The 12,472-nt window shown below is 55.3% G+C and overlaps 1 protein-coding gene across 1 annotated transcript; it reads left to right on the top strand.

The window, feature by feature from the left end:
* Positions 1–2,337: 2,337 nt before the first annotated feature.
* On the top strand, positions 2,338–11,112 carry NRN1 (neuritin 1). The gene is made up of 3 exons (XM_008569902.1): positions 2,338–2,598; positions 6,760–6,904; positions 9,920–11,112. The coding sequence occupies exons 1-3, from the start codon at positions 2,544–2,546 to the stop codon at positions 10,146–10,148; spliced, it is 429 nt and encodes a 142-aa protein (XP_008568124.1). The 5' UTR covers positions 2,338–2,543; the 3' UTR covers positions 10,149–11,112.
* The last annotated feature ends 1,360 nt before the right edge of the window (positions 11,113–12,472 follow it).

The following is a 12,472-nucleotide window of genomic DNA, read 5'->3' as shown; positions in this document are numbered from 1 at the left end:
GCCACTCAGACCAACCTCCCGCCCTGTCATTGGAGGGCGTCGGGGGCGGATCCGAGGGACGCCCCCCTCTCGCCACCAACCCCCGCCCCACCCCCTGCCCGCCCACGTTTTCCGCTCTTCCCGGAGCCTCCGCGCGCAGGAATAGGAAACACCCTGGGCCGCCACCGTGTCCCTGGACGTCGAGGAGGCGAGCCCCCTGCCGCCCCGCCCGCTGGCTGGTGACGTCACCAGGGGCGGGGCCATGTGGCTCCGCCCCCGGGGCCCGGGCAGTCAGTCACCTAGGTGTCTGCGGCTCCTGCGGGACCCGGGGGAAGGGGCCGCTCAGTGCAGACGCTTCACGTCACAAACTGCTGCAGTCAGAACCCCTGCGGCTCCCTCTTAGCCCCTCACCGTGCACAGACTGTCCCACTCCACTTGTTTTGCACCTTTCTCTCCCTTTCTGTCTATGCATCTCCAAAGGGTTAAGAATGGGGACGCCTAGCTGGGCGCATGAGTAGCAAGCTGTCTGCAGAAGCAAATTGGGTGCCATATCTCCTTAATCATTTCGCGATTCTGCTTATTTGAACGTTCTCTCATGTAGTTTTGCAAGATGTGGAGGGGGTCGTTTTCTTGTCTTTTCTCTTCAAAGGCTTAAATTAAGTTGGTCAATGCCTTCTTATTATAGAAGCTAAGATTTAGGCTTTTCTCTTTCTTTTATCTTTCCTTTTTTGTTTGTTTGAGTTTGTGTGTGTGTGTGTAGAAAAAGGCGTTTAGAAAGGAAATAGGTCTGATTAGTTTTTATTCTTAACTCAAGCCATCGTCAACACCTTGCACCAAACACAAACGCAGCTGCAGAAGCACTTCGTTGCAGAGTAGGCTGCGTCTACACAGGGTCTGTGCTCAAGCCTCAAAAGACAGTGCAGGTGTGTGTGGGTCCGGGTTGCGTGTGCGTACGTGATGTACGTGTGTGCGTGTGTATACGTGTGTGTACGGCCCAACGAATAACCCCAAGAGGCGCATCGAGATCAGAAAGAAGCCCGCACACGAGCGCTTGCCTCAGAAATTTCCTAAAGCTGAATGTTAGTAAATCACTAGTATCCGAAAATCGTCTTCGAGGAGGCCCCTGGCCGGTGCCCTCCCCGCCCCCCAAAACAGGTGTCGCTGCGTCTCGTGCAGCTGCCTCTCACCCTGGCGTCGGAGGCGGTGAAGCTCACAGAGGGCACGCGGTGTATACTCCAGGGGCCCCCCGTGTGCAGACCGAAGCCCCGGGGCCTGGGTGCGTGCACTCGCCCGCGTGCAGCGTGTGCAGGCGGGCACGGGGCCGCTAGGCTCGACTCGCGGGCGTGCGCGCGTGTGCGAACGTGTGCTCGTGCCAGGGGGCCGGGCTCTGCTCACGCGCTGCAGGCTGCGCCCGGAGCTCAGCTGCTGGGTTGGAGGAAAAGAGGGGAGGCAGGTGCAGGGGGCGGGAGGCCGAGGGGAGCTTTCGAATTAATAGAGCTGGCTTAGCTGTTCTTCCCTCTCCCGCTCCCGTTCCTTGAAACCCCCCTGCATCGTAGGAAGGGGGCTGGCTTCGCTGCTGTGCTGCTGGAGGAGGGGGAGCGGCTAGAAACAATCGAGTGGGCGCTCCAGGACTCCCCGGCTCCAGGCGGGGACGGAAGCAAGCCTCTGCTGGGAATCCAAAAGTCGTCTGTTCCTCAGGAATGACATCAGACCGGGTGACTCATCACCCTTAATCTTCCTGGTGCCAGAGCGGATCACAAGCCCTTTGAGGGATTGGGGTCAGAGCCAGCAGCATCAGCCCTGCACCTCCAGGCCCAGGAGGGACAGAAAGAGCAGTGAGCAAAGGCAATACAGCATTGGCCTGGCTTGTATCTGTAGTGCCCACTGACTCACTGGAGACTCAGTTTGCTTATCTGTAAATTGGGAGAATAATTAATGTGCAGGCCTGGCACTTAGGGAACATCATCATTGTATGGGTCTAGGGTAAGATGCCTCTAAATAGGCATGAGGAGCCCCTGATGTTTGCTTACTCATTCATTCATTTGTGAAATCCCATGAAAAGCACTGTGTAATGTTCAAATGAATGAATCAATCAGTCAATTGATCAATCACCCAATGAGTCACTGAATCAGCAAGCTGGTTAGAGAAGGGCATTCCCGGCAGGGTCCCTGCCTCCAGGGAGGATGAGCAAGACACGTTTGGGGAACAAAAAAAAAAAAAAAAAAATCATTCCGTGTCATCCCCCACGTCAGGCCTGCTCGTGGGCGTGAGGCTGTACTTCCTCCGCCCCCTGCTAATGGAGTGAACCATTCGCAGCTCTTCCCCCTCTCCTCTGTCTCTCCCTCTCTCAGCCTCTCTCTCTCTCTCTCTCTCTCTCTCTCTCTCTCTCTCTCTCCCCGTCTCTTCCCCGCTCCCTCTTTTTCTCCTCCCTCTGCCTTCCCGGTGCATAAAGTCTCCGTCGCTCCCGGAACTTGTTGGCAATGCCTATGTTTCAGCTTTCCCCCGCGTTCTCTAAACTAACTATTTAAAGGTCTGCGGTCGCAAATGGTTTGACTAAACGTAGGATGGGACTTAAGTTGAACGGCAGATACATTTCACTGATCCTCGCGGTGCAAATAGGTAAGTGGCAGCCCGGCCCGGCTTTGGGCGGGCGGCGGCGGGAGGCAACCGGCTGGCCCGAGGCCGCCCCAGGGTGCGGAGAAGCCGGCAAACTCCTGAGGGTGGGGACACTGGCTCAGGGGGACTCGCGTGTCCGGTTGGGTTTTCCTAAAGAAAGAGACTCCAAACGTTCGCCAGGAATTGTGTGCGGACGGCAGTTCTCCAGAGGCGGTTTTCCCCTTTTTCCAAAGCGCGCATTCCTTTTTTGCTTCCCTCTTTGGGATTAGACCAGGTTCGGTGCGCGCTGGGACAATGCTTAGTCCCTACGGTACTCCAGGATATTATTTTGAGGGGTTGAAAGGGGAATGCAGGAACAAGATGGCTAGGCAGCTAGGACTGGAAAGTTTATGTGCAGAAAGCAGAGATTTTGCAGGGCTCAGACTGCTGCATTTAGAACTTTGTCATTCTCCCGTTCCCCCTCCCCCCCCCCATATTTTAGCTGCAGCGTTTGCACCGGGCACCGCAGACCCGGCTGGGGGGCAAATTGAGAACGACAGGGAACTTTGGGCCACATATTTTAACATGCTTACCATTGAGGAGGATAAATTCAGCCAAATATATGTGGATATACTCTTCTAGGCACATTTGCCTGTTACTTTACTCATCGGCATCTGTTATTTTATCCATAGGAAAGGGTTAAGAAGTGTTTGCAATGTGTTGTGTTTGAAATTGAGAACGACAGGGAACTTCGGGCCACATATTTTAACATGCTTACCATTGAAGAGGATAAATTCAGCCAAATATATGTGGATATACTCTTCTAGGCACATTTGCCTGTTACTTTACTCATCGGCATCTGTTATTTTATCCATAGGAAAGGGTTAAGAAGTGTTTGCAATGTGTTGTGTTTGTTTGGGGTTGATTATGGACGGATTGGTTTAGTCCCCATTTTATGTTAAGGAATGTTGAGTTGCAGTTACGCTGTCAGGGAGCTTTTTAAAGTGCACATTTTTCCATCTAGAATGAAGAAAACGTTATGGGAAGGGGCAGTAGAAAACTCCCTTCTCTGACGCTGGGTCAGAACAATAATTAATGGGGTCTAAAAGTGAAAGTGAAGCAGGTTATTAATAGAATGGACAAGAGAAAAAAATAGAAACTCTTCAAACGGGTTTTCTGGAGACAGAGGGAATTGTAGTCTCCTGTCATTTCAGGCTGTAGCATTCTTTGCAGATAAATCCTTGCAGTATTGGGGGTGCTTAAGGGAATTGGTTTGGGTCAAAAGAGGGAATTTATAACATTTTTCCTCATGAGAAATGTTGAGAAAACAGGGTTTAGAGTTCTCTGGACATTAAAATGAATTATTTGAAGTGGGATTTTCATGCATTTGATGTGATTTTAACAATCTAATATTTTGCAAAAACATTACAGGGATTTTAGAGGTGTGGATGTGGGATGTTTGGCGTTTTCCTTTAATTCTAAGAAATGACTTAATGCTTTGAATCTGGTTGTTTTGAATCTTTGACATTAGTGCAAAGAGCTGCAGTAAAGAATATTTCTAATGGCAGCAAATTCCTTATAAATGTTGAAAATAAGTGAATGTGGCGTTTTGCAATTAGCCTGCGAATTTTTAGAGAGCAGGAGACAGCAGCTGTTTTTGAGATAAGGATTTTAATCGGAGGTTTTGGGGTCTCTGTTTTCCCGGTGGAAAGTAACCTTACTTTGAGAGGCGTTTTTTTTTTTTTTTTAAAAAAAAAGGCGGTTGTGCATGAAGGATGTTTTGAACACATTAATTCGGCCCGAAAATGACTATTTGTGGGCTGTGGAATTGAAATTGAGCGTATTTTTTCCCGAACGTCTGCCCTTTCCTGCACCAGAACCTCGGTCTTTATTAATTCATGGCTGGGAGCTGTCCCAAATCATTGACATTTGGCAAGAAAAGTGGGGGTTGGGGAGGACCGCGGAGTTGCAGAGGGTGTTGAACGCGAATGAAGACGCTGCGGGAGGAAGTTTGGAATGAATGAGCGGTCGAACGAATGAATGAACGGATGGAACCGCACAAGATGCGGACTGCAGAGGGGACAGGGAAGGAGCTCGGATCGCCCTCCCGAGCCTTGTTGAAGTGGGATTAGGAGAAGACGACTAGGGACGCGCGACCTGCGACCTGCCCGGACGCGTGCGCCGGCAAAATTGTTCCCGCCTGCAAGCTGCCAGCCTCCCAGAGCAGGCTAGAGCCCGAGGAGTCACAGTTGCAAAAGACAGAAATTTTCACGACTTCTTATTTTACACACGCACACAGCCACACATGCGCGGTGTGCAGGGTCTTCTCCAGCAACGCCTGGAAAGATAACGTGACATGAGCGCTTCCCGCCCCCGGCGTGCCCCAATTCCCCCTTTAAAAAATTGCCAGTGCATCTCAGAGGCTTCTTTTACGCCACCGAGTTTTGGGGGTGGAGGTAAGGGGTGAGGGGCGACCGGGGGCAGGGGAGGGTGGGCTGCGTTCTGTTTCGTTTCTTCGCTGCAAAGCTGTATTTGTAACATGCATTTCAGAGCAAGATTTTCATTTTCACTGAGTCCTGTTAGAACGAAGATTCGTTTATTCGTGACGTTCTGTGACAGTGTTCGAGTTGCTATTGCTGTAGTCGCAAGAGTATATAACGTTTCGTTTAAGGAGAACCGGGACGTTTATGCCCCGGCCGGCCGGGGTCGACGTTGACCTCGGTCCCTTCCCCAGAGCTTCCCGTTCCGGATTAGAAAGCGCAAGGTCCGCCTCGCTCTTGCCGCCGCGATTTGCAAACGGTGCGCTCTCGGAGGCTGCTTCGGCTCGGTGGGTCACCTTCCCCCCGCTCTGCGTCTGGCTGGGCGCTCGGGGACCGGCGGACACGTTCACTCGCGAGCCGCGGCGCCCGCAGCGCTGCGGAGGAAGGGGCCTGCGCCCAGGCTGGTGGGCGCCGGGGGCCGGTGTCGATCCTGAGAACACTCACCCCTTATTCCTCTGCCCGCCCCAACAGCGCAGACCCGCGCTTCCTTCGCGCCCCCCTGGAGCCTGGGGTGCTTCGGGCCGCTCGGTATCGAGCCTCCGGCCGGGTTGGTGGCCCTCAGGATGGAAAGAAATGGCCACCGCAGTGCCTTCGGCCTGGAGCCTGTGTCTGGTCCGGAGCCTCAGAAGCGAGGGTCTCGGTGCGGCCTGGGTTTCCTGCTCCTCCTCTCGCCTCCCCAGCTTCTATCCGCGGTCCCCTCTGGAGGGAGCCCCGAGCTAAAGGCCATGCGCACCCCCCTTCCCCGCCCACCGCGGGGCAGCGCGCTCAGCAGCAGGGCTGGGACGTGGAGAGGAACGGTCCCACCCCGCTGCTGTCGGGAGCGGTGGCAGACTTTGCAGGGGGTGTTAAGGGTGTGTGCGGAGCCGAGCGGCAGAGAGAGGCGGTGGGGAGCCCACACATCCTTGACCCCTTCCAGCCTCTGCCCCTGACCACTCGTCCCCCCTCCTGGGTCTCAGAACGCCTTGGCTGCCCTCTTTCCAGTGGGGCGGAGGAGGGTCTCACTGGGAACACAGGCAGAATCCACAGTGGGCAATCGGTCTTATAATGCCACAATGCATTGCAGGGACTGCTGGTAGCTTCCAGAGACTTCATTTATTCACGCATCCATTCAGCAGTGTTTGCTGCGTGCCCACCCTGGCGCCGAGCCTGAGTCTTGTTCGCGCGTTGTGGGGGGGGGTCATCTGCGTGACCCCGCGCTGGCCGCCTCCCCGCCCCGTTCTCGCCCCGCAATCTGCTGCCGAGACCCCCTCTGTCACCTCTGAAATTGAAGATTGCATTGCAAGAGCGGTGACAGGGCTTGCTGGGGAAGTGTTGGGAGACGAAAGAGGGAGTGGAGAGAAGGAGAAATAAAGGAAATAAGGAGAGGGGGCGACGGGAACAAAAAAATAGCGAGACGCAGGAGGGAGATCCACCCACCGCGCCCGCTCGCACAGACTTTCTGCACTAGACGCGGCGTTGGGGGCAGGTCAGTCATGCTCGGGCCACGTATGTCATTCACCTTTAGCACTGGCGCGCCCCAAGACTGGGCGTTAGGAGAGACCGCTGAATGGGGCGAGGCCGCGCGGAGTCGGGGACGCGCGGGCGGGCCGTGGGGCTGCAGGGAGAGGTCGCGGTGCTGCTGACTGGTGTCCCCTCCTCCCCGCAGCGTACCTGGTGCAGGCCGTGAGAGCAGCGGGCAAGTGCGATGCGGTCTTTAAGGGCTTTTCGGACTGTTTGCTCAAGCTGGGCGACAGCATGGCCAACTACCCGCAGGGCCTGGACGACAAGACGAACATCAAGACCGTGTGCACGTAAGTGTCCTCTCTGGCCAGCTGAGTTTCTGTTCTGGGGGCTGTCTCTGCTGCGCTCAGCGTTCGGCGCCAGGGCGAATCCACACATTCTTGCCTTCTAGCTCCTATTCCCAGGCCGAGGCTCCGAGATAAGCCCTCTGGCCCCAAGGCCCAGTCCCCTAGGTTAGAACCTGCACTGCCCAAGGCTACCCCTCGACCTGGGAGGATCATCCCACGAGGGACGGGCCCATTCTCAGGTCCCTGCAGCCTCACAGGCCAGCACAGAGATGTGTACACCCAAGGCGCTGGGACCCAGGGCCAGGGACCAGGAGTCGGGAGCCCTGCCACCAGTTTCTCATGCTGCAAAATCTCTCTGCTTTGAGGCAATCTTAATCGTTATTTTCTTTTTCTGCATGAGTGGACTGCCGAGTACTATCTGAAGAACAGTTGATTTTGGTTTGAAGAGTATTTTGGGTAACACTAGATTTGCCTAAAGGGGAGGTCACTTGCCTATTCTGTCTATTTCCCCTGATAAAATGCCCCTCTGATACACACCAAGAAAATATGGGTGCAGGGGGTGTGGTACTCCCTGTTTTAGGAGGGAAGCTGAAATGTTTTATTCCATGTCAATGACTTTGCCCAAGAAGGGCATGTCCAGGGTGGCTGGTGACTATTTCTGCTGAGTTCGTAGGGGATTCCAAGGTTTGGGGTAGCCACTTTCCTTGCTTCCCCCACCCCTGCCTGTATCTGCAAGATCTCCCCAGACCAGAGCACCTAAGGGCCCAAAGAGGGAGGAGAAAGAATTCATAGTCAGATCCAGTGGCATTTTCTCAGAGCTTAGCTGGAAGGTGCTGCTCCCACTAGCAAGTGAGGTAACCAGCAGAGCCCTACTGCGGTGGACCTGCGACATTTTAGCTGCTGCAGACCTTAGAAATGTCCCCATCCTCTGCAACACACACTGTCTTTTATTTTTCAAAAACCAGGTGTGTTCCCCCATCCACACAATGGTCCTTCTGATAATGCCAAGGCAAAAGGTGTCCCTTGTTTCCAGAGGCTGGAGTGACCATTTTCTGTGCCATCCTTTTTATACTGTCAAGTCCTTCCTCTCTCCCTAATTGGGGGGTGGGGTAGGATGGGGGGTTGCTTATTTGTTTAAATTATGGCCAATTAAATGCGGTCAGTTTTGCTACACACTTTCCTAAATGCCTAGGAGCCAAGGCAGCTAAGTGGCTGGTTCCTTCCTATCATAAAAAGGACAAAAGGCACTTAATTCTAAATGTCTGATGGTTGTTAAGAATGCACCTATGAGGCATGACAGAAGGTTACATATACAGTAGCTCCCAAGTCCTTCATCATTTACTAGAACTTGGTTATTCTGAGCTATTTTAATTTTTTAGTAGGACTTTGATCCTGGAAAACAGAAATGAAAAGGGCGTCTCCCTAAGGTCACAAGCCCCAGCTGGGTTCAGGCCCCGCTCAGTTGGTGGTGCTGGCAACACAAAGCTGAAGCCCACCTCACCCTAGCCCCAGGTGGGTGTCCCTCTTCCAGGAGGGTCCTGTCCCCACCTGGGTATGCAAAAAGAAGGGAGCGATTTAGACATCCTTTGGGAGGTGCAATGATATAGAAGCTCTGTGGGACAGCTGTGCTCTGGGCCTCCTGGTGTTTCTAAGTCTTGCTATTTATTACAAATTGAGGAACCTGGAAGCTCTGCTCCCTAGGACCCCCCAGTCCTCATAAATTAAAGACTCGCGGGGATCATTAGAAAACAACCTGAGCTCAAGGCAATGCAACAAACGTTTGTCACTTCATTATTGGCCAGGAGATGGGGTGGGGGTGGAAACAAGGATAAATCAAACGTGGTGCCTGCCTTCAACGTGCTCACCATCCAGGCGAGCGAGCGGATAGGGGAAAGAGGAGAAACTACAACCAAATTGCATGGAGGGCAGACGCTGGTGACCTGGTGGCGCTCAGGGCCCGGGCAAGGTGGGAGCCAGCCCGGAGTTACCGAGACACGCAGATCGACCCAGCTCCGAAAGGAGACAGCGCCCCAGGAATCGATCACGGGTTGGGATTATATTTAGTCTCGGGATCTATTTTGGGCTTTTAGAAGAAAGGGGGACAATTAAAAAGGACAGGTTGGAGGAAGGTTGTGGGGGCGGGGCTAGGAGCTGAGCCTGGGTGGAGGAAGTGGAAGCTGGGCGCGGGGCTCCGGGACCTGACGGGAACGGGGGGACAGGGAGCGAGCGGGTGGGCACCGCGCCTGCCCTGCAGTCCCGGCCTGGGGACGAGGCGCTGCACCTCGAAGGCCGTGGCGAGGAGGTCCCGAGGGACCCAAGTCCACGGAAAAGACTGCGGAGGAGGAAAGAGGAGGAACCCAGCGCGCAGGCCTGGAGCAGCGAGGTCTGTAGAAGCAGAAGGCTGCAGAGCTGGCCCCAGGGCTCGGGCCCTGACACTCAGCGACCCCGGGCCGAGCGTGAGCCGGAGACTGGACAGCGAAGCGGGAGGGGACGCGTGCCGAGGAGGAGCCGGGGGAAGGGAAGGGGAAGGAGACGGGAAATGGGGAGAACGGGAAACAAAAGGAAGAGGGGTGGCGTGCAGGGAGGGAATGAGGACGAAGGGGGGGTGCCGCGGCGAGGAGCGGGGGCGACAGAGGGGCGGAGGAGGGGACCGTGAGAGCCGGGGGAGGGCCGCGCGTCGTGCAAGCTGGGAGGCACTCATGGGCGGAAGCTTGCAAGGCTTAGCACTTTTTTCCTAGCTTTCCCAGAGGAGGCCGAGCAATCTGTTGGCGCAGGCCGAGGTGCCAGCGCGACGCAGCGGGAGGGGAAACCAGACAGAGGAGGGGGTGGCCCCAGTCCTCGGACGGCGGCTCCGGGGGTGGGCGAGGTCCCCCGCGTCCCGACCTCGCGCGGCCCAGGCGCCAGGGCGGTGGAGAGGAGGTGGGGAGGGGGCGCCCCGCGAGGGGAGAGGCGCAGCCCGGGGTCCTCCCGGAGCCCCAAGTGAACCTGCCTCTTCTGTTTTGTCCTGTTCCTCGCCAGATACTGGGAGGATTTCCACAGCTGCACGGTCACAGCCCTTACGGATTGCCAGGAAGGGGCGAAAGATCTGTGGGATAAACTGAGAAAAGAATCCAAAAACCTCAACATCCAAGGCAGCTTATTCGAACTCTGCGGCAGCGGCAACGGGGCGGCGGGGTCCCTGCTCCCGGCGCTCGCAGTGCTGCTGGTGGCCCTCTCGGCAGCTCTGGCGACCTGGCTTTCCTTCTGAGCGCGGCGCCGGCTGCCCCCCGCGCCCACCCGCACTCACCCCCGTGCTCCCGGAAACCGAGAGGAAGATCCATTCGTTCTTTGGGGACCTCGTGATTCTCTGTGATGCTGAAAACATTCATATAGGATTGTGGGAAATCCTGACACTCTCTTTCATTTCGTTTGATTTCTTGTGTTTCATTTGCCAAATGTTACCAATCAGTGAGCGAGCGAGCACAGCCAAAATCGGACCTCAGCTTTAGTCGTCTTCACACAAAAATAAGAAAACGGCAAACCCACCCCATGTTTTTTTTTTTTTTTTTAATTTTTATTTGTCAAAAGAATCTCAGGAACGGCCCTGGGCCACCTACTATATTAATCATGTTAATACATGAAAAATGATGGGCCCCTCCCTATAGGAAAGTGAGGAGAGGAGAAGGCGGGGGAATGGATTCGGGAGAGATGTCCACGGGGGAAGCATATGGTGAATAATTCACGCTCACGTCTTTCTTCCACACTATCTTGTTTTGATCATTTCCACTGCACATTTCTCCTCAAGAAAAGCAAAAAGACAGATTGTTGGCTTCGTGTCTTACGGATAGGAGTGGGAGGGGAGAGAGGTCGAGGGACTTTCTGGTATAAAGGCAAAGGCTGCCAGAAGAAAATGCTGCTAAGGTCACTGAGGGGTTAGCTTTACCTGCTGTTGTCCGTGCATCTTTCCACGTCCACTGCCTTTATTTTCCCCCCTCTCTCTTGTTTTAGCTGTTACACATACAGTAATACCTGAGTATCCAACGGTATAGATCACAAAGGGGGGTGATGTTAATGTTAATCTAAAATATAGTTAAAAAAACGATTTTGACATAAAAGAGCCTTGATTTTAAAAAGAGAGATGTAATTTAAAAAGTTTATTATAAATTAAATTCAGCAAAAAAAGATTTGCTACAAAGTATAGAGAAGTATAAAATAAAAGTTATTGTTTGAAATGGGGGCGTCTTTGTTTCCTACCCCAAGCCTGCTTTCTCGGGGGAGTTCTCAGGGTGCCTAAAGGGACACATGATGCCAAAAGGTAAATTCAACCTGTTCACAAAGCTTCTAACCTGTCGTCTTCAAGCAGACGTCCCCTCCCCCTCCCACACACACACCCCTAGGACATTTTGCTCCTTCCTTGAAATTCCGATTACTTAAAGAAGAAAAAAGGGAAATTGTTTTTAAAATAATGAATTAAGAAGCAGAGGTCCTTTCTAGGTGTGGTTGGGAGGAACTGGGCTTGAGCACAGCTGAGAAATCACACGCAGACAGAATGCGGAGCCCGGCCGGAGCCCTCACCACGGTCCACCACGATCCCTGCAGGCCGGAGCCCCCACCACGATCCCTGCAGGCCGGAGCCCCCACCACGATCCCTGCAGGCCGGAGCCCCCACCACGATCCCTGCAGGCCGGAGCCCCCACCACGATCCCTGCAGGCCGGAGCCCCCACCACGATCCCTGCAGGCCGGAGCCCCCACCACGATCCCTGCAGGCCGGAGCCCCCACCACGATCCCTGCAGGCCGGAGCCCCCACCACGATCCCTGCAGGCCGGAGCCCCCACCACGATCCCTGCAGGCCGGAGCCCCCACCACGATCCCTGCAGGCCGGAGCCCCCACCACGATCCCTGCAGGCCGGAGCCCCCACCACGATCCCTGCAGGCCGGAGCCCCCACCACGATCCCTGCAGGCCGGAGCCCCCACCACGATCCCTGCAGGCCGGAGCCCCCACCACGATCCCTGCAGGCCGGAGCCCCCACCACGATCCCTGCAGGCCGGAGCCCCCACCACGATCCCTGCAGGCCGGAGCCCCCACCACGATCCCTGCAGGCCGGGCCCCCACCACGGTCCCTGCAGGCCGGGCCCCCACCTCGGTCCCTGCAGGCCACGATCGGCCTCTTCCTCTGCGGTGAACAGAGGCAGCTTGCGAAGGAACCGCCATTAAGGGCTCCAGCAGAGGGGCCGACGGGCTGTGTTCCCTGGCAGGGATCAGGTGAATCCTTTCATAATTAATAAGAGAGCACAGCTGAAATGGCGAGGAGACGGGGCCCTATTGATCTGCCAGCGGAGCCGCTTCCACCTCTCCTATTTATAGGCTCCGCGTGGCCTGACGGAGGAGTAAACATTCCAGAGTAAACAGGAGCAGAGGAGGCGCGGGCCGGGGGCTGCGGGCCGGAGTAGGCTGGGGCAGGGAGAACTGCACGGAGGTCCTGGGTTCAGTGAAATCGAAGTAGGATTGGAGAAGGTGGGGGTGGGAGGGCGCTGGCGGGGGGGTCCTGGGGTACGTGTGAGGGAGGGCGGAGGAGGTAGGAACGCCGA

This window comes from Galeopterus variegatus, unplaced genomic scaffold (genome assembly GCF_000696425.1).
Source record: "Galeopterus variegatus unplaced genomic scaffold, G_variegatus-3.0.2 Scaffold29, whole genome shotgun sequence".
NCBI lineage: Eukaryota > Metazoa > Chordata > Mammalia > Dermoptera > Cynocephalidae > Galeopterus > Galeopterus variegatus.
The sequence above is the reverse complement of the archived record's forward strand: the minus strand, read 5'-3'. Positions and strand labels throughout refer to the sequence as shown.

Coding starts and splice junctions, on each gene's coding strand:
- NRN1 (XM_008569902.1), top strand. CDS start 2,544: ATGGGACTTAAGTTGAACGGCAGATACATTTCACTGATCCTCGCGGTG. Junction 2,599..6,759: donor GATCCTCGCGGTGCAAATAG/GTAAGTGGCAGC, acceptor TCCTCCCCGCAG/CGTACCTGGTGCAGGCCGTG. Junction 6,905..9,919: donor AACATCAAGACCGTGTGCAC/GTAAGTGTCCTC, acceptor GTTCCTCGCCAG/ATACTGGGAGGATTTCCACA.